General features: G+C 36.8%; 1 protein-coding gene across 1 annotated transcript; it reads left to right on the forward strand.

Annotated features, from left to right (window-relative positions):
• The first annotated feature begins 15,710 nt into the window (after positions 1-15,710).
• LOC104249201 (uncharacterized) lies at positions 15,711-17,344 on the forward strand. Its single transcript, XM_070152034.1, has 6 exons — positions 15,711-15,800; positions 15,922-16,064; positions 16,225-16,339; positions 16,399-16,535; positions 16,651-16,800; positions 17,185-17,344. Exons 1-6 carry the CDS (start codon positions 15,711-15,713, stop codon positions 17,342-17,344), a joined length of 795 nt encoding a protein of 264 aa, XP_070008135.1.
• Positions 17,345-18,814: the final 1,470 nt, after the last annotated feature.

Here is an 18,814-nt window from a genome sequence, read left to right on the forward strand (position 1 = left end):
ACCCCCTCCAGCCCTTCCCCCTCACCCCGTCACACTCACACACACACACACCAACACCTCCATAGCTGCACTCATCCATCGAGCTTCGTCATCGTCAAGTTTGAGCTCATCCATCGTGCATCGTCTACTCTTTCTTGATGCGATCAGTTGCTTCTCCTTCTTGTTGAGTTTGCTGCTGCATTACAACGTTGCTGCGTCTCTTCTCTTCATGTTGCTGCCTGCTCCGCCATTGTTGTCCGCTGCAACCTTCTTCACCACAGTTGCTACTGTTTAAGCAAAAGCTTCGTCCAAACGAGCATCGTCGTCTCCATCGCTGCCACTAGTTGAGTAGCGTTGCTACTGTTGCCCGCGTCGCCACTGCTGCTGCGTTTTTCTTCCACCTATTTGCTGCTTCACTTCATCGTCCTCTTCGCTGCTATTGTTTCGTTGTCGCTTCGTCGTCTTCAAGTCCGTTTATGTCAAAGTTTCGTTGGATTCGTTTAAAGTTCGTTCGAGTTCGTCGTTGGTCATTTACGGTTAGTTGTTCTAAGTTTTGTTTATGTCCATATTTTGTTTGCTATTTTTCAGATCCGAAATCGATAAATGATTCAATTTTTGTTTTGTTTGTTCATCGTTGAAATAATTTTCTAGTTTGTTCATATGTTTTGTTGATTAAATTTTCAGATTCAAATGGAACTTTGATTAATTAATTTTTCAATTTGTTTCATGTTTGTTTTATCGTTCTTGTTTATTGTTTAGTTAAAAGTTGTTAGTTTAATGTTGGTTAGATACAAATTGAAGTTTAATTAATTTGTTTCATGTGTTCTATGTATTTTTTTCAGAAATTGTTAATATTGTTAAGTTGAAGTTTAAATTCATAATTGTTTCTTCTTAAGTTTGTTTTGTTATTTGCCTAAAATAATTTATTTGTAATAGGGAAGTTGTTGGTTTAATCATTTGAATCCGTCGTTTTTAAAATAGACTCATTCATGTTCATACTTTGTTGGTTGATCTTGAATCCGAAATTTGTATAACTTGATTTCTTGTTTATCATTTATGATTATTTCTTGAATTTGTCTTATAATCTTGTTTAAGTTTAATATAGGAATTGTTTGTTGTCATGTTGTTAGAGTTGATTTTAAGTTCAATATTATTGAATTTAGAAATTTGAATATACTTGTTTGTTGTTGTTGTTGTTGAATCTGAAAATAGGTTTGTTTGTTGCTAAAATATTGTTCAATCAAATTTTAGTTGTTCTTTGTTGTTCAATTTGTGTTCATGTGATTTGTTGTTGAAATGTTGAAGAAATCATGTTCATGTGATTTGTTATTGAGATATTGAAGAAATCATGTTCATGTGATTCATTGTTTGAACATTGTTAGAAATTTATCATATTGTCTATATTTTGGTTAAGTTTGATTAATTGATTGTTATAACTGATGGGGTAGTTTGGTAATTGAATATTTTGTAATTTTTTATGTGAAGCAAGAGGGACAAAATAAAATGGGGTGGGTTGTGATATAATTATTTAATATAAAGGGGGGACAAGACAAATTTTAGTGTGGGGGAATCTTGTATTTGTTTATATTAGGCATGGGGGACAAAATATAATGGAGTGGTGTGATATATTTATTTAATGTAATGGGGATGAGTGAGAAGATAATGGGTTTGGTAGAGAAAATGGGTTGATTTTAATTGATTAAAAGATTTATGGGATGAGATATAAGTAGAAGTCTTGAAATCAAATTTTGGGGAGGACACAGATAGAGAAAAAAGAGAGGAACGAATCTGGAACAAAAAGAAAATAAGAGAGAAAAAAAGGCTGAACATTTAAGAGAAAGAAAAATTCCGAAAAATATTTAATCTTTCAAATAACAAAAACAAAACAAAAAAAAATATTCTGCTTTCTTTCATTGTTTGAAATCAGCATTAATTGTTGTGGTTTCATAAAAGTTGGAAGCATTTGTTTTGGGATTACTACTCCACCGGTCTGTTACTGGATTGTTACTGTTGCTGGGCTGTTGTTGCTGTGTTGTATTGTTATTACTGCTGCTGATTCTGATCTTCATTTTCTTTTGCTTCCAATATCAGGTACACAACTGAAAAGCTGGTTATTGTAATCCGAATATGAAGCATGAATACGAAAAATGAAGAGTTGAAATTCTGAATTAGCTTTAATTATATTCTGATTTTTATTTGTATGTACAAATTATTTAGCTTGCAAAAAATCAGAATCATGTAGCTATTTAATACACATAGTGGAACATTCGACGATAGCTTAACAGTTGAACTATCTGCATATATTGCCTAAATAAATAAATGGTGTAGTAACTTCGTCGAGTCAAAAATCAAACGAATAGGCCATTTAGTAGGAACTTGGTAGAAATATTGTTTAGAGTAAATATTATTGGTTAATTTCAGCATGTAAATAAATTAAGATTTTTTTTATTTTATTTTGTAGAGACAGATTTAATAGAAAATAATGTAGGCATTTTAGGATTGTCTTTTAAAAATAAATGAGATGAGCCTCGCCCAATAAAATGCACCAATTGCGGGGACCTCAATAAATGTTTAATTGAGTATTTAGAATTCGGGATGGACTGTTTAGTGAATTCCACGGTCTTACCCATGAATAATAATATGTTAATCGCTTTAGGCACGATGTTAATAATAATACATTCTTAAACACGGGTGCGCATTTTTGCGACCCAAATCCAAATCCCAAAACATTGAATAAAATGTGTTCCGGATTGCGGGTGCATTTCATGTGACGTAATCCAAAGACATGTTTTAAACAATGTTCACATTCTTGTAAAAATAATAATAATAACAATAAAAGCGGTTAAAAGTTAAAATTGCACTATAGTTTTTGAACATGTATTAAAATCAGATATTTTAGCCATTACAACAGTTTAAGCGACCGTGCTAGAACCACGGGATTCGGGGGTGCCTAACACCTTCCCTCGGGTCAACAGAATTCCTTACTTAGAATTTCTGGTTCGCAGACTTCATTTGGAAAGTCGAATATTTTCCTCGATTCGGGATTAAATTGGTGACTTGGGACACCCTAAATCTCCCAAGTGGCGACTCTGAAATAAATAAACAAATCTCGTTTCGATTGTCCTTTAATTGGAAAAAACTCTCTTATACCCTCGCGGGTATGGAAAAAGGAGGTGTGACAGCTCTGGCGACTCTGCTGGGGATAAAAGTTTTATAGTAACCCAGAACCACTGGTTCGGGGTTAGAGATTCGAGCTTAGATAAATTGTTATATTTGGCTTTATCTGATTTTTACATGTTTGAGCCTAATGTGCTAAATGCTGCTTTTACCGCTTTGATATTATTTGACTGTATATATAAACTGTGCCGAACCCTTCTCTCTTCACCTCCGGGGATGTGCTTACTGGTTGAGACTCCCTATTCTGTTAGTGTTATACCCTGAAATAAGAAAGAGGTCGGACAAGTTACGAAGCCGGATGGCCTTTTGGTTCCCGGTAAGTTGCCCCCTCCTCGACTCGAGTTGTCCGCTCGGGTACACAGTCTAGTACACTGACCCAGGTTTTGAATATAGAATAACGTGACTTCATGCCGGATCCCTAGTAGGAACGCTTATTTGCATCACGTTGCATTTGACTTAGGGGACTCAACACAGGGGTTGGGTCCGTCTAGGACTAGCAACCTGATATGAAAAGGCCATCCTGATGCATCCTATTTGTTTTCCGTGCATTTATTTGTCTCGTGCCCGCATGCTGACCGGTGTTTGAATATTATGAATATTGTGAAATTGAAAAAAAGGAAATAGCGGTTAGGGAATTGATTGTTTATTTTTGAAAAAACCCAATACCCAAATACTGTCAAAACTCTGCCGAAATTTTGGAAAGAAAAAAAAACGTCTTATTTTGTTTTACTAAAAATATAGAAAAAAAGAGTCTTTTATTTTTGGAAAAATAGATTGTTTTATTGTTTGTTGAAAATGAAAAAAAAATCGTTATTTTGTCTTTTTCAAAAATAGCAAAGGAAAATAGATTGTCTTGCCAGGAAAAAATAAAAATGGAAAAGAGTCATGTTTTAAAATAGTTCGGTTAATCTGCCCGAACTACGCAGGTTTGATTCTTACCGGATGTGAGATACGTAGGCAACCCTCATCGGGTCCAACCCCCCTTTTGCTAAAAAAGCCAAAAACAAATAAAAAAAAACAAAAAAAACATGTCAAGATTTTTAATTTTGTCATAAATAAGTCGGGTGATGTCCAACTTCCCCTTTTACAAAAAAAAATAGCAAAAATATATATGTCAAATTTCTAAGAAGTCGGGTGACGCTGTTTTATCAAGACATAGCCGAATGTTCCCGAAGGGGACGCCGGAAGGCTGACTTTGCATAAACAGCCACTTTTGGGTCATATTTAAGATTTGGTCCAGTTGACCCACACAGCCTTAAAAATCTTCGTCCCCGAGACGTTGAAAGGCCGTGTTTGCAATATCAGGTTTTTATTATAATTTGAAAAGAAAAAAAAAAAGAGTCGGCGGTCAGGTGAATACCGTTTGAATTTTGTCATAATAAGCCGAGCCAGCTTCGGCCGCGTCTTAAACCGTTCTTGCCGAAATAGCCTTAGAGTATCTTTCAGTTGTCGAAAGGTTATTTTCGTAAAAGAATGGACAAGTTGGTAAAGTGTCATAAAATAATCCTCCCCGGCCTCAAAATTCATGTGAGAATTGGAAGGGGCCACATTTGCAAAAATAGCCGTTTGGTTGCATTTGACAAACGGGGAAAGGAAGCTGGCCGTTTGTTTTTGAGTTTGTAAATCTTTTGATTAGAATATGCGGGTTGTTTGATTTTCAAGTTTGTAGGTCATCTTTAAACCTTTGAAACCCAGTTTGTTTTAATATGAAAATTAAAAAAAATGTTGAGTATTGTTTATCTTTATTGGTCACGAACTACGCTCGGTCTGATTCATGCGGGGTCATGATACGTAGGCAATCTCCATAAGATTCGACCACAACAAAAAATGAGAAAAAATGAAAAAAAATCGAAAAAAAAAAGAAAAAATGAAGAAAAAAATCGAAAAAATCGAAAAAAAAATGAAAAAGAAAATGAAAAAAAAAGAGGAAAAGATGTTGTTAATAATGAGGACCGACTGAGTCCATTCTAACCTATTTTGTTTTGAATCACAAAGAAAGTTAAGGTGGTTGGTTTGTGGTAAGCCGGAAATACAAGACCCAAAATCTCACTTTGTGGGGATCAGGCCTGATAACAGAAGCACTCGAATCCTATTAGGACTTGTTGACTAAAGTTGATGATATTGAAGCTGGCAATGGTCTGGACAATACTGATGCGAAGCTCAGTGGCTAAGATGCCAATTTTGATAAAGTAGGAGGACGCTCCGTTCCTTGGTTAGCAAGAGAGAAGCTTGTGGTGGCGTATTTTGTTGTCATTTCTGTTGTCTGGATTATTCTTAGGGTTGTAATCCGGATATTTTCTTGTGTCAAACCTTCTTATCTTTTCATTTCGTCAAAGCGGTCTGTTTAAGTTTTGTCCAGTTTGTTTAAAATTTTATTCTGGTTTGTTTTGTTTGTCTTGTCATTCAAACCATTTCACCGGTAATCTAATGCAAAATCCGGTCCTTTTTATTTCCATTCATCTTTTTGTTTGATCCTTTTATCATTTTGTTCAGCGCCGATTCTAGTAACATGACATGCGCACACAGTTTGTGCTTAGTCTTTAAAGTTAATCATAAAACCCCGGAAAGGCAATCAGAACATTTAAAGAAAATAAGAACGGTTTGAGATTATTTGAAGCCCGAGTCATGTGGAACTGGGGCAAGTAAAACATAAAGAAAATCGTTAAATGCAAGATTCGCCAAATTGGCATGAGGGTCGTTCATGAGAGTGAGAGTGTCGCCCAACGGTGCTTTAGAAATGACAAATGAAAAAGCAAGTGTTTAACATAATTGTCAAGTCCAGCACCATCGGAAGAGACTATAAATCTATGATCAATTGTGTTGTTTGCACTTGGCATGTTTTGAAGACTGGAATGACGAAGGCATTTTGTTCTGCTATCTAAACACTTTATCCTTCGTTACCCCCCTTTAAGCCTTATTTATTTTCTTTCATACCCCTCATTCGGAATCAATAGCAACGACTAGGAAATACGAGCCTGGAAGGTAAAGAAAAAAAATCAAAAAAAAAACGAAAAAAAAGAAGAGAAAAATGATAACAAAAAAAAAGTCAAATGAAAACAGAGGAATTGGGAACTACGTTTGACCTGATTCCTCAAAGAGGATACGTAGGCGCTTCACGGCTCGGTCATAGGGTGCATAATGGTCATAATGTGCATGGTATGCATGGTGTAATAAATTAAATTTTTTTTTTAAAATAATCCACAAGCAAGAAACTGGGGCAAGGGTTGCGCTCGTGGTAAGCAAAATTGGTTCCGAAGGTTTTAATTTTAAAACCCCAATTTTTTTTTGTTTTTGAGCCTTTAAAACCCTTTATTTCTAGCCTATCCAAAAACCCACATTACGGTCCAAAGAAAGACCTTCTGACCAGTCTGCAAAAGATGCCAAGTCAGACAAATGAGAGTCTTACCGGCGAACATAACATTCTGTTCCACAGCAGAAATGACTCTAATCTCCAGCAGAGAGAGTCATACTGGCAAAACTCCAAATCCCCAGCTGGAAAGTGATACAAATGAGAGAGTCTTATCGGTGAAAATCTTCACGGACACCATAAGGCTATGAAAGCTGAGAGAAAACCCAAAATGAGAGAGGCTTGATAGTGAAAATCCTTCGGGCACTACAAGTCGAATAAGATTGAGAATCAGATGGGGAATTGCCAATTGAAGATCTTGAAAGATGATTGGCGGTAGAGGATAAGCCACATGCGCATGTCATGACCATTAGAGTCGGTATCTGCATTTGATAGATTTTTATTCTTTTGTTAAAGAGTCATTTTTTCCTTTTTCCTTTGTCTTTTTATTCTGTTCCCTTTTATCTTTTTCCTTTCATAGAAAAATCCCCAATAGAGTCTGTTTGGTCAGAACAAGTGTGAATTGACTTCAAAATATGCCATCAGCTTTCCAAATATGCAAGATGAGATCTGACTAGTACATCCAAGTGGTATAGTCAGCAAGGAACAAGCGCGAGGCCAGTGTCAAAAAAGATATCCCCAGCAAAAGGGAATTGACAAAAGGATTGACGAGTGTCAAGAGGGATATCCTTGCCAAAACCAAGGTTATAAACCTCAAGGCCAAGGCCCATGAACAAAGCAAGGAAAGCAGTGAGCATGATTTGGAGAAATTCATGCGAGACTAAAAGGTCGGAAAAATGCAAGTTTCCGAGCTATGCCACAAAAGAAGAGGGATATCCCCAGCAGAAAGGGATTATCCCCAGCAAATAATATCATCCCCAACAAGTTGTGGAGCGCAGAGCAAGGAAGGAGAAAAGGAAAAGCCATCCCAGTAGGAGTATCACAACCAACCACCACGTTTTAAACTAACAAATTTTGTTTGATTTGAAACAGGTAAAGGAAATGGCATTGATGACAGAAATGCATGCCATAAGGGAGACTGTCAAACTGGGGCAGAAAATTTTCCTTTCATTTGGAAAATTTTCTGGAAGTCAGGTACCCATTCGAGGAAGAATAAAGATAGCACCAGTCTCAAGGGAAGTGGTGTTTGAACCAGTGTTGCCCCAACATAATAAGTTTCAATTGAGGAAGTATTCCCCAGCAGACAGAATAAAAGGATGACACTTGTGCTCAGAAAAGCAAAAAGCCATTATCATCCCCAGCAGCTTCCAGAAGAATGAAGCATCAATTTGAAGGGATAAAATTCCCCAGCAGCGTTATCCTCAACAACGTTATCCCGAGAAGATAACACTTTTATCCCCAGCAGTGTTGAAAAAAACAAAAACAAAAAAAAGAAAAAAAAATGAATTTGAAGGAGGGGAAGAAAGGAGACTTCCCCAGTAGTATTATCCCCAGCAATCAGGAGCCCACCTGGAGAATAAGGGAATACAATGGAAGTATCAGCAATCAGGAGCCCACCTGGAGAATAAGGGAATACAATAGAAGTATCAGCAATCAGGAGCCTACCTGGAGAATATGGGAATACAATTCAAATTTTAAGTAATCAGGAGCCCCCCTGAAAAACAGAATGGCGTTTTATTTTTGACATTATTGGTTGAAGTCAAGAGCCCCCCTGAAGAACAGAATGGTGATTTGTTGGTTGAAGTTGGGAGCCCGCCCATATAACAGAGGAATACATTCAGTCTTTTCATTTCAAAAAAAAAAGAAAAAAAAAGAGAAAAAAAAAACGAAAAAAGAAAGAAAAAGGGGGAAGTAGTTTGCAGAGGAATGAAACATCCTACTCAAAAGGAAGTAATTTTGGAAGGAGTAAGATGACATATTTACTCAACAGAGTTATCCACAGCAGTGTTATCCCCAGTGGATCATCGAGATGTAGAAGCATCCTCGACAGAGTTTCGGGCAACCCAGAGTGGGTAAGGAAGAAAAGGAAAAGTCATCCCCAGCAAAATAATCCCCAGCAGTTTCGAGGGAAGACAACACAGGTAAGTAAATAATTCAGGAAGAAGGAAATGGTTCACGCATAGGAGACACACTTCCTAAGTGAAGATTTCATTAATAGGAGACGCACTTCCTAGTTTGAAATCATTAAAGTTTCACCCATAGGAGATGCATTTCCTCCTAAGTTTGTTTAGTTTCACCCATAGGAGAGGCATTTCCTCCTAAGTTTGTTTTAGTTTCACCCATAGGAGATGCATTTCCTCCTAAATTTACTTTTACCCATAGGAGACGCATTTCCTCCTAAGTTTAGTTTCACCTATAGGAGATGCATTTCCTCCTAAGTTTGTTTTTACCCATAGGAGAGGCATTTCCTCCTAAGTTTAGTTTCACCCATAGGAGAGGCATTTCCTCCTAAATTTAGTTTCACCCATAGGGGATGCATTTCCTCCTAAGTTTATTTTTACCCATAGGAGACGCATTTCCTCCTACGTTTAGTTTTACCCATAGGAGATGCATTTCCTCCTAAGTTTGTTTTAGTTTCACCCATAGGAGATGCATTTCCTCCTAAGTTTGTTTTAGTTTCACCCCATAGGAGAGGCATTTCCTCCTAAGTTTATTTTACCCATAGGAGAGGCATTTCCTCCTAAGTTGTTGTTGAAATCAGGAGTCCGCTTGAAGAACGGAGACATACAACTTAAATTTTAAAAGTCAGGAGTCCGCCTGGAGAATAGAGACATTCAATTTCAAATTTAGCAATTAGGAGTCCGCCTGGAGAACAGAGACATACTTTTCAAGTTTGACGTCAGGAGTCCGCCTGAAGAACGGAGACATACAGTTTAAATTTCAAAAATCAGGAGTCCGCCTGGAGAATAGAGACATTCATTTCAAATTTAGCAATCAGGAGTCCGCCTGGAGAACAGAGACGTACTTTTCAAGTTTGACGTCAGGAGTCCGCCTGAAGAACGGAGACATACAGCTTAAATTTTAAAAGTCAGGAGTCCGCCTGGAGAATAGAGACATTCAATTTCAAATTTAGCAATCAGGAGTCCGCCTGGAGAACAGAGACGTACTTTTCAAGTTTGATGTCAGGAGTCCGCCTGAAGAACGGAGACATACAGCTTAAATTTTAAAAGTCAGGAGTCCGCCTGGAGAATAGAGACATTCAATTTCAAATTTAGCAATCAGGAGTCCGCCTGGAGAACAGAGACATACTTTTCAAGTTTGACGTCAGGAGTCCGCCTGAAGAACGGAGACATACAGTTTAAATTTCAAAAATCAGGAGTCCGCCTGGAGAATAGAGACATTCATTTCAAATTTAGCAATCAGGAGTCCGCCTGGAGAACAGAGACGTACTTTTCAAGTTTGACGTCAGGAGTCCGCCTGAAGAACGGAGACATACAGCTTAAATTTTAAAAGTCAGGAGTCCGCCTGGAGAACAGAGACATACTTTTCAAGTTTGATGTCAGGAGTCCGCCTGAAGAACAGAGACACATAGTTTAAATTTTAAAAGTCAGAAGTCTGCCTGGAGAATAGAGATATTCCATTTCAAAGTTAGCAATTGGGAGCCCGCCCAGATAACAGAGGCATACATTTCAGTCTTTACATTTCAAGAGTTGAAGGTGGGAGCCCACCCAGATAACAGAGGAATAAATTTCAGTCTTTTCATTTCAAGCATTGAAGTTGGGAGCCCTCCCAGATAACAGAGGCATACATTTCAGTCTTTTCATTTCAAGTGTTGAAGTTGGGAGCCCGCCCAGATAACAGAGGCATACATTCAGTCTTTACATTTCAAGAGTTGAAGTTGGGAGCCCGCCCAGATAACAGAGGAATACATTTCAGTTTTTTCATTTCAAGCGTTGAAGTTGGGAGCCCGCCCAGATAACAGAGGCATACATTTCAGTCTTTTCATTTCAAGTGTTGATGTTGGGAGCCCGCCCAGATAACAGAGGCATACATTTCAGTCTTTACATCCCAAGTGTTGAAGTTGGGAGCCCGCCCAGATAACAGAGGCATACATTTCAGTCTTTTCATTTCAAGTGTTGAAGTTGGGAGCCCGCCCAGATAACAGAGGCATACATTCAGTCTTTTCATTTCAAGTGTTGAAGTTGGGAGCCCGCCCAGATAACAGAGGCATACATTTCAGTCTTTACATTTCAAGCATTGAAGTTGGGAGCCCGCCCAGATAACAGAGGCATACATTCAGTCTTTTCATTTCAAGTGTTGAAGTTGGGAGCCCGCCCATAGAACAGAGGCATACATTCAGTCTTTTCATTTCAAGTGTTGAAGTTGGGAGCCCGCCCAGATAACAGAGGCATACATTTCAGTCTTTACATTTCAAGCGTTGAAGTTGGGAGCCCGCCCAGATAACAGAGGCATACATTTCAGTCTTTTCATTTTAAGAGTTGAAGTTGGGAGCCCGCCCAGATAACAGAGGAATACATTTCAGTCTTTTCATTTCAAGCATTGAAGTTGGGAGCCCGCCTAGATAACAGAGGCATACATTTCAGTCTTTTCATTTCAAGTGTTGAATTTGGGATCCCGCCCAGATAACAGAGGCATACATTCAGTCTTTTCATTTCAAGTGTTAAAGTTGGTAGCCCGCCCATAGAACAGAGGAATACATTTCAGTCTTTACATTTCAAGCATTGAAGTTGGGAGCCCGCCCAGATAACAGAGGCATACATTTCAGTCTTTACATTTCAAGAGTTGAAGTTGGGAGCCCGCCCAGATAACAGAGGCATACATTTCAGTCTTTAATTTCAAGTATTGAAGTTGGGAGCCCCGCCCATAGAACAGAGGCATACATTTCAAGATCAAGTCAGAGGACAATAAAACAGAGGGTTACAATATGAATCCCCAGCAGGAAACAATAAAAATCCCCGGCACCGGGAAGCAGAAGGTTGCAACAAAAGGTCCGAGCACAAACTCACGTGCATGTGTCAAAAAGAAGAAAAGCACCGGAAAAAATGCAAGCAGACAAGAAAGCAAGGCAACAAGAACAAATTGCAGTCTAGCCTAGCTTCTTGTTTTCTTTTAAGCACGGTGTAACAAGGAGATCGGTAAGCAGTGGTAATAGCATGCAACAACAGTAACATTGCAGTCCCACGGTAGTCCCAGCTACCAAAACTTCCCGAACTACATTGACCTGATTCCTGTTTAGCCCAGGATATGTAGGAAACCTTTGAAGCAAAGGTTCGGTCAAATCTTTTTCAAAAAAAAAATGCTTCACACGGAGTACTCGGATGGGCAAAAATCGCTCGCTTTATCTTTGCACGAAAACCCTTCGTGTCTTCGGGAAAAGAGGGGCAGCTGTAAGCACGTGATTTTTGCCCTATATGAGAATTACTCCCAAAAAATTCAAAAATAAAATAATTTTTCTTGGTGTGCAATTTTGGTGATATTTTGTGGTATTTTTGTGTAATTATTTGTATTTGCCTGTGCATGTTTATTTGTTAAATTAATAAAAATACAAAAAATATCGCATTTTGCATGTAGGATTTAATTCTAAAATTTGTTAGTAATTAAGTTTGTTTAAAAAAAAATAAAAATTTACAAAAATAGGCATCGTTTGCATTTTTAGCATTTAATGTCCAAATATACAATTTTATGCTTAATTATTACTTAATTGTGCGTTAATTGTTATTGGGAGTTAATTTGCGCTTTTATAACTTAATTTAGTTCTTAATAATAATTTAAGTATTTTTTATAATTTAGTTTTAGAGAAATAAAAGAAGAAAAGAGAGCGAAAATATAAAGAAAGTCGGAATTGGGCCTCTTCTTCGATTTCAAGCCATAGGCCCAAAAAATGGCCCAATCTTCCCAAACGACCCAGTCCATTTCTAACTGGGTCGACCCAGTACATAACCCAACACCCATATTATCTTACAAACAACACAAAACAAAACAAAAAAAGAAGAAGAAGAAAACCCTAAAAAAATACTAACCCATCCGCCACCCCCTCTCTCTCTCTCTCTTCTCCTTCACCATCTTCAAGCTCCATCCATGGCTGCCCTACCCCCAACGACCACCCCCTCCAGCCCTTCCCCCTCACCCCGTCACACTCACACACACACGCACCAACACCTCCATAGCTGCCCTCATCCATCGAGCTTCGTCATCATCAAGTTTGAGCTCATCCATCGTGCATCGTCTACTCTTTCTTGATGCGATCAGTTGCTTCTCCTTCTTGTTGCGTTTGCTGCTGCATTACAGCGTTGCTTCGTCTCTTCTCTTCATGCTACTGCCTACTCCGCCATTGTTGTCCGCTGCAACCTTCTTCACCACAGCTGCTACTGTTTAAGCAAAAGCTTTGTCCAAACGAGCATCGTCGTCTCCATCGCTGCCACTAGTTGAGTAGCGTTGCTACTGCTGCCCGCGTCGCCACTGCTGCTGCGTTTTTCTTCCACCTATTTGCTGCTTCACTTCATCGTCCTCTTCGCTGCTATTGTTTCGTTGTCGCTTCGTCGTCTTCAAGTCCGTTTATGTCAAAGTTTCGTTGGATTCGTTTAAAGTTCGTTCGAGTTCGTCGTTGGTCATTTACGGTTAGTTGTTCTAAGTTTTGTTTCTGTCCATATTTTGTTTGCTATTTTTCGGATCCGAAACCGATAAATGATTCAATTTTTGTTTTGTTTGTTCATCGTTGAAATAATTTTCTAGTTTGTTCATACGTTTTGTTGATTAAATTTTCAGATTCAAATGGAACTTTGATTAATTAATTTTTCAATTTGTTTCATGTTTGTTTTATTGTTCTTGTTTATTGTTTTGTTAAAAGTTGTTAGTTTAATGTTGGTTAGATACAAATTGAAGTTTAATTAATTTGTTTCATGTGTTCTATGTATTTTTTTCAGAAATTGTTAATATTGTTAAGTTGAAGTTTAAATTCATAATTGTTTCTTCTTAAGTTTGTTTTGTTATTTGCCTAAAATAATTTATTTGTAATAGGGAAGTTGTTGGTTTAATCATTTGAATCCGTCGTTTTTAAAATAGACTCATTCATGTTCATACGTTGTTGGTTGATCTTGAATCCGAAATTTGTATAACTTGATTTCTTGTTTATCATTTATGATTATTTCTTGAATTTGTCTTATAATCTTGTTTAAGTTTAATATAGGAATTGTTTGTTGTCATGTTGTTAGAGTTGATTTTAAGTTCAATATTATTGAATTCAGAAATTTGAATATACTTGTTTGTTGTTATTGTTGTTGAATCTGAAAATAGGTTTGTTTGTTGCTAAAATATTGTTCAATCAAATTTTAGTTGTTCTTTGTTGTTCAATTTGTGTTCATGTTATTTGTTGTTGAAATGTTGAAGAAATCATGTTCATGTGATTTGTTATTGAAATATTGAAGAAATCATGTTCATGTGATTCATTGTTTGAACATTGTTAGAAATTTATCATATTGTCTATATTTTGGTTAAGTTTGATTAATTGATTGTTATAATTGATGGGGTAGTTTGGTAATTGAATATTTTGTAATTTTTTATGTGAAGCAAGAGGGACAAAATAAAATGGGGTGGGTTGTGATATAATTATTTAATATAAAGGGGGGACAAGACAAATTTTAGTGTGGGGGAATCTTGTATTTGTTTATATTAGGCATGGGGGACAAAATATAATGGGGTGGTGTGATATATTTATTTAATGTAATGGGGATGAGTGAGAAGATAATGGGTTTGGTAGAGAAAATGAGTTGATTTTAATTGATTAAAAGATTTATGGGATAAGATATAAGTAGAAGTCTTGAAATCAGATTTTGGGGAGGACACAGATAGAGAAAAAAGAGAGGAACGAATCTGGAACAAAAAGAAAATAAGAGAGAAAAAAAGGCTGAACATTTAAGAGAAAGAAAAATTCCGAAAAATATTTAAGCTTTCAAATAACAAAAACAAAACAAAAAAAATATTCTGCTTTCTTTCATTGTTTGAAATCAGCATTAATTGTTGTGGTTTCATAAAAGTTGGAAGCATTTATTTTGGGATTACTACTCCACCGGTCTGTTACTGGATTGTTACTGTTGCTGGGCTGTTGTTGCTGTGTTGTATTGTTATTACTGCTGCTGATTCTCATCTTCATTTTCTTTTGCTTCCAATATCAGGTACACAACTGAAAACCTGGTTATTGTAATCCGAATATGAAGCATGAATACGAAAAATGAAGAGTTGAAATTCTGAATTAGCTTTAATTATATTCTGATTTTTATTTGTATGTACAAATTATTTAGCTTGCAAAAAATCAGAATCATGTAGCTATTTAATACACATAGTGGAACATTCGACGATAGCTTAACAGTTGAACTATCTGCATATATTGCCTAAATAAATAAATGGTGTAGTAACTTCGTCGAGTCAAAAATCAAACGAATAGGCCATTTAGTAGGAACTTGGTAGAAATATTGTTTAGAGTAAATATTATTGGTTAATTTCAGCATGTAAATAAATTAAGATTTTTTTTATTTTATTTTGTAGAGACAGATTTAATAGAAAATAATGTAGGCATTTTAGGATTGTCTTTTAAAAATAAATGAGATGAGCCTCGCCCAATAAAATGCACCAATTGCGGGGACCTCAATAAATGTTTAATTGAGTATTTAGAATTCGGGATGGACTGTTTAGTGAATTCCACGGTCTTACCCATGAATAATAATATGTTAATCGCTTTAGGCACGATGTTAATAATAATACATTCTTAAACACGGGTGCGCATTTTTGCGACCCAAATCCAAATCCCAAAACATTGAATAAAATGTGTTCCGGATTGCGGGTGCATTTCATGTGACGTAATCCAAAGACATGTTTTAAACAATGTTCACATTCTTGTAAAAATAATAATAATAACAATAAAAGCGGTTAAAAGTTAAAATTGCACTATAGTTTTTGAACATGTATTAAAATCAGATATTTTAGCCATTACAACAGTTTAAGCGACCGTGCTAGAACCACGGGATTCGGGGGTGCCTAACACCTTCCCTCGGGTCAACAGAATTCCTTACTTAGAATTTCTGGTTCGCAGACTTCATTTGGAAAGTCGAATATTTTCCTCGATTCGGGATTAAATTGGTGACTTGGGACACCCTAAATCTCCCAAGTGGCGACTCTGAAATAAATAGACAAATCTCGTTTCGATTGTCCTTTAATTGGAAAAAACTCTCTTATACCCTCGCGGGTATGGAAAAAGGAGGTGTGACATACATTATACAAAATCATATCCAAAATGATAACAAGTACATTGAGGCAAGTGATGAATACATTTGTAGATGAGAGTCAAGCAGCCTTTGTTCCAGGAAGAGGATTGATAGACAATGTACTGCTCAGTCATGAACTAATAAAAGGCTATGGTAGGAGTGGGGTCTCACCAAGATGCATGATCAAGATTGATATTCAAAAGGCATATGATTCAATTCAATGGTTTTTTTTTGGAGCAGGTATTAACTAGGTTGTGTTTTCCCAAAATATTTATTGGATGGATTATGGAGTGTCTCAGAACTATATCTTACTCCATCTCTATTAATGGGAGCCCTACTATTCCATTTGAATCAAAAAAGGGGGGGGGGGTGGTTGAGGCAGGGTAATCCAATGTCACCACTATTGTTTGTATTAGCAATGGAGTACCTGACTAGAATCCCGAAATAGCTGAAGGAGGAACCTAATTTTAATTATCATCTAAGATGTGAGAAACTAAACATTGTCCAGCTCAGTTTTGCTGATGATTTGCTGCTATTCTGCAGAGGTGATGTGATGTCTATACAGCTATTATGTGAATGTTTCAATAGTTTTTCAAAAGCTTCTGGACTTGTTGCAAACCAAAGTAAAAGCTGCATGTATTTTGGTGGTGTTCCAACAGTAGTATAGCAGGATATTATTCAAGCTACTGGTTTTGCCATTGGTGCACTTCCTTTTAGATACTTAGGAGTTCTTCTGAGCTCAAAAAGACTGTCTGTGAGCCAGTGCCAACCATTACTAGACAAAATGCTGGGAAAAGTCAAATAATGGACAGTCAAATTCTTAAGATATACAGGAAGACTACAGTTGGTAAAGAGTGTGTTAATTGCCATCCAAAACTTCTGGTCAGAGGTCTTTCCACTACCAAAGAAAATTATACAGATGGTTGAAGGTATTTGTAGAAGATTTCTCTAGACTGGTGATACCAATAGAAGTAAGAAAGCTCTGGTAGCTTGGGAGAAGATGTGCAGGCCTAAATCCAAAGGAGGACTGAACATCACTGATCTCAGCACATGGAATAGAGCAGCATTATTAAAACACCTCTGGAATGTTTGTATGAAGAAGGACAAACTATGGATAAGGTGGGTGCATGTTTACTACATAAAAGGGAAGATTTCATGGCAAGTAGAAGTGAAGCAAGCTTCATGGATAATCAGGAAGACACTACACGCTAGGAAATAGATAAATGAAGCAAGGTTGGATATTGGGAAGGTGTTAGGAACAAAATCATTCTCTATCAAGGTAATGTACAATCAACTGAGAGGAGATTTACCTAAAGAAGATTGGAGCAGATTATTATGTAATAACAAAGGTTATCAAAGGTGGAAGTTCATATTATATCTTGCTGTACAGGAGAAGTTATATACCAAAGACAAATTGAGCAGCTGAGGATTACAGGTTAATCCAAATTGTCCACTTTGTGAGCAAGAGCTGGAGAGTCATCAGCACATGTTCTTTATGTGTAGATTCTCAGCAGAAGTATGGGGGAAGATGTTGGCATGGATAGGATTGGCACAAAGAGTAACTGGCTGGAATGAGGAACTCAAATGGACAACAGATCATATGAAAGGCAAAGGATTGAAAGTCATGCTCTACAGGATGTGTATTACAAGTGTTGTTTACTAGATATGGATGGAAAGAAATAGAAGGATTTTTCAGCAGGAAAAGAGAAGTAGTGTAGCTATCACAAGGCAGATAATACAGGAGATACATTGTATAAGAAATAGGCAGAGTAGCTTAAGGAATGAACTTCAAAAATTAAATTTCTATCCTTATGAGTTGTTAGAATAGAAGGAGTGTACTAAGTTTGGGGCTGCATGTCCAAACTTAGTTACGGATATACTTGTACGTATTTACTTGGTAATAAAAATTGTTTAATTACCAAAAAAAATATTTTTAAAATGTAAAACAACTATTTTAAATCATTTTAGTACACGAAAATATTTTTTGGAAATCATTCATTATTTTTATAAATTATATAGTTACTAAAAGTGGCTATTTAAAATCTAGCCTATTTTGATTTTAATTACAGTCCTATTTCAACCTAATACTAGCCCAATTTTAATTTGAACTTACCCAGCTACCCGATCTGGCCCCAAAACCCTTTTAATCTCGACCGTTGATCATAGAGATCAACGGCCACAAAAAACCATTTCCTAAAATAAACCAAACGACCCACCCCCCAACCCTTTCATTCTACACCATCCGCCGCCCTGAAATCCCTCTTTTCTCTCAAACGCTCTCAAATCTAACCCTAATAGAGCCTTACTAACACTCATCTATGGCTATCTATGATGATTTCTCACCACCCCAGGCCTCTAATGGCCTTCCTCATATTGCTATTGCCATCTCAAGGGTCCCCAAGGGACCAGGGTCAGTTGGCTTGCATCTATGGCCCCTTTATCGCCTGTTTCAAGTTGTTCTATTGTGATTCCGAGCAAGATCGTCCTATATTGACTATGATATATGGGTTTCTAAGCATATTTCTTCATCTATGTGTTGTTCTCCAAGAAACCCTGATTTCTTTCTTCTGAACCTCTTAGATCTGTACAGATCTGAGATGATTTAGACTTGTTTAGTATAAGTTTTACAACAACCTTGAGATTCTTTACAAGAATCGTATGATTTTCAAGTGATTTTCATCTCTCTCTAAACTAGGGTTTTCAAAAAAAAATTCCAAAACATTTGATGATTTGGGTGTTTCATCTTCTGTTTCCTATGTGTTTTAACCGATTTCGTTAGGGTTACTCTAATTTCAACTTGTTTACACTAAAAGCCCTAATTTGTTTCAACATTTTTTGTTTGGTTTCTGAGTACTTATATGCTGACTGTGTTCTTGCTTTGGTTCTTGTGATTTCTCTTTAGCCATTTAAATGTCTCGTGGTTTTCTTACACTAACATGCCTCTACTGAGATTCTTAATTCAACTTTTCACCGATTCTATATGTTTGTGATCATCTTGACTATTCATTTCTTACCTTATCTGCTAAACTTGCTGACTCTTTCCTGATTTTCCCTCTAACTGAGCCCTATTAGGGTTCTAAACTAATTTTTTACAACTAAGTTCGATGTTTCTTTGAAATTTTACTTAGTTTAT

Source organism: Nicotiana sylvestris, chromosome 7 (assembly GCF_000393655.2).
Source record: "Nicotiana sylvestris chromosome 7, ASM39365v2, whole genome shotgun sequence".
Lineage (NCBI taxonomy): Eukaryota > Viridiplantae > Streptophyta > Magnoliopsida > Solanales > Solanaceae > Nicotiana > Nicotiana sylvestris.

What these genes read in the sequence shown, in the direction of transcription:
- LOC104249201 (XM_070152034.1), top strand. Translation starts at nt 15,711, where the DNA reads ATGATAACAAGTACATTGAGGCAAGTGATGAATACATTTGTAGATGAG. An exon ending in GAAGAGGATTGATAGACAAT is followed by an intron (nt 15,801 to 15,921) that starts GTACTGCTCAGT and finishes TTTTTGGAGCAG; the next exon opens with GTATTAACTAGGTTGTGTTT. An exon ending in AAGGACAAACTATGGATAAG is followed by an intron (nt 16,801 to 17,184) that starts GTGGGTGCATGT and finishes CTTTATGTGTAG; the next exon opens with ATTCTCAGCAGAAGTATGGG.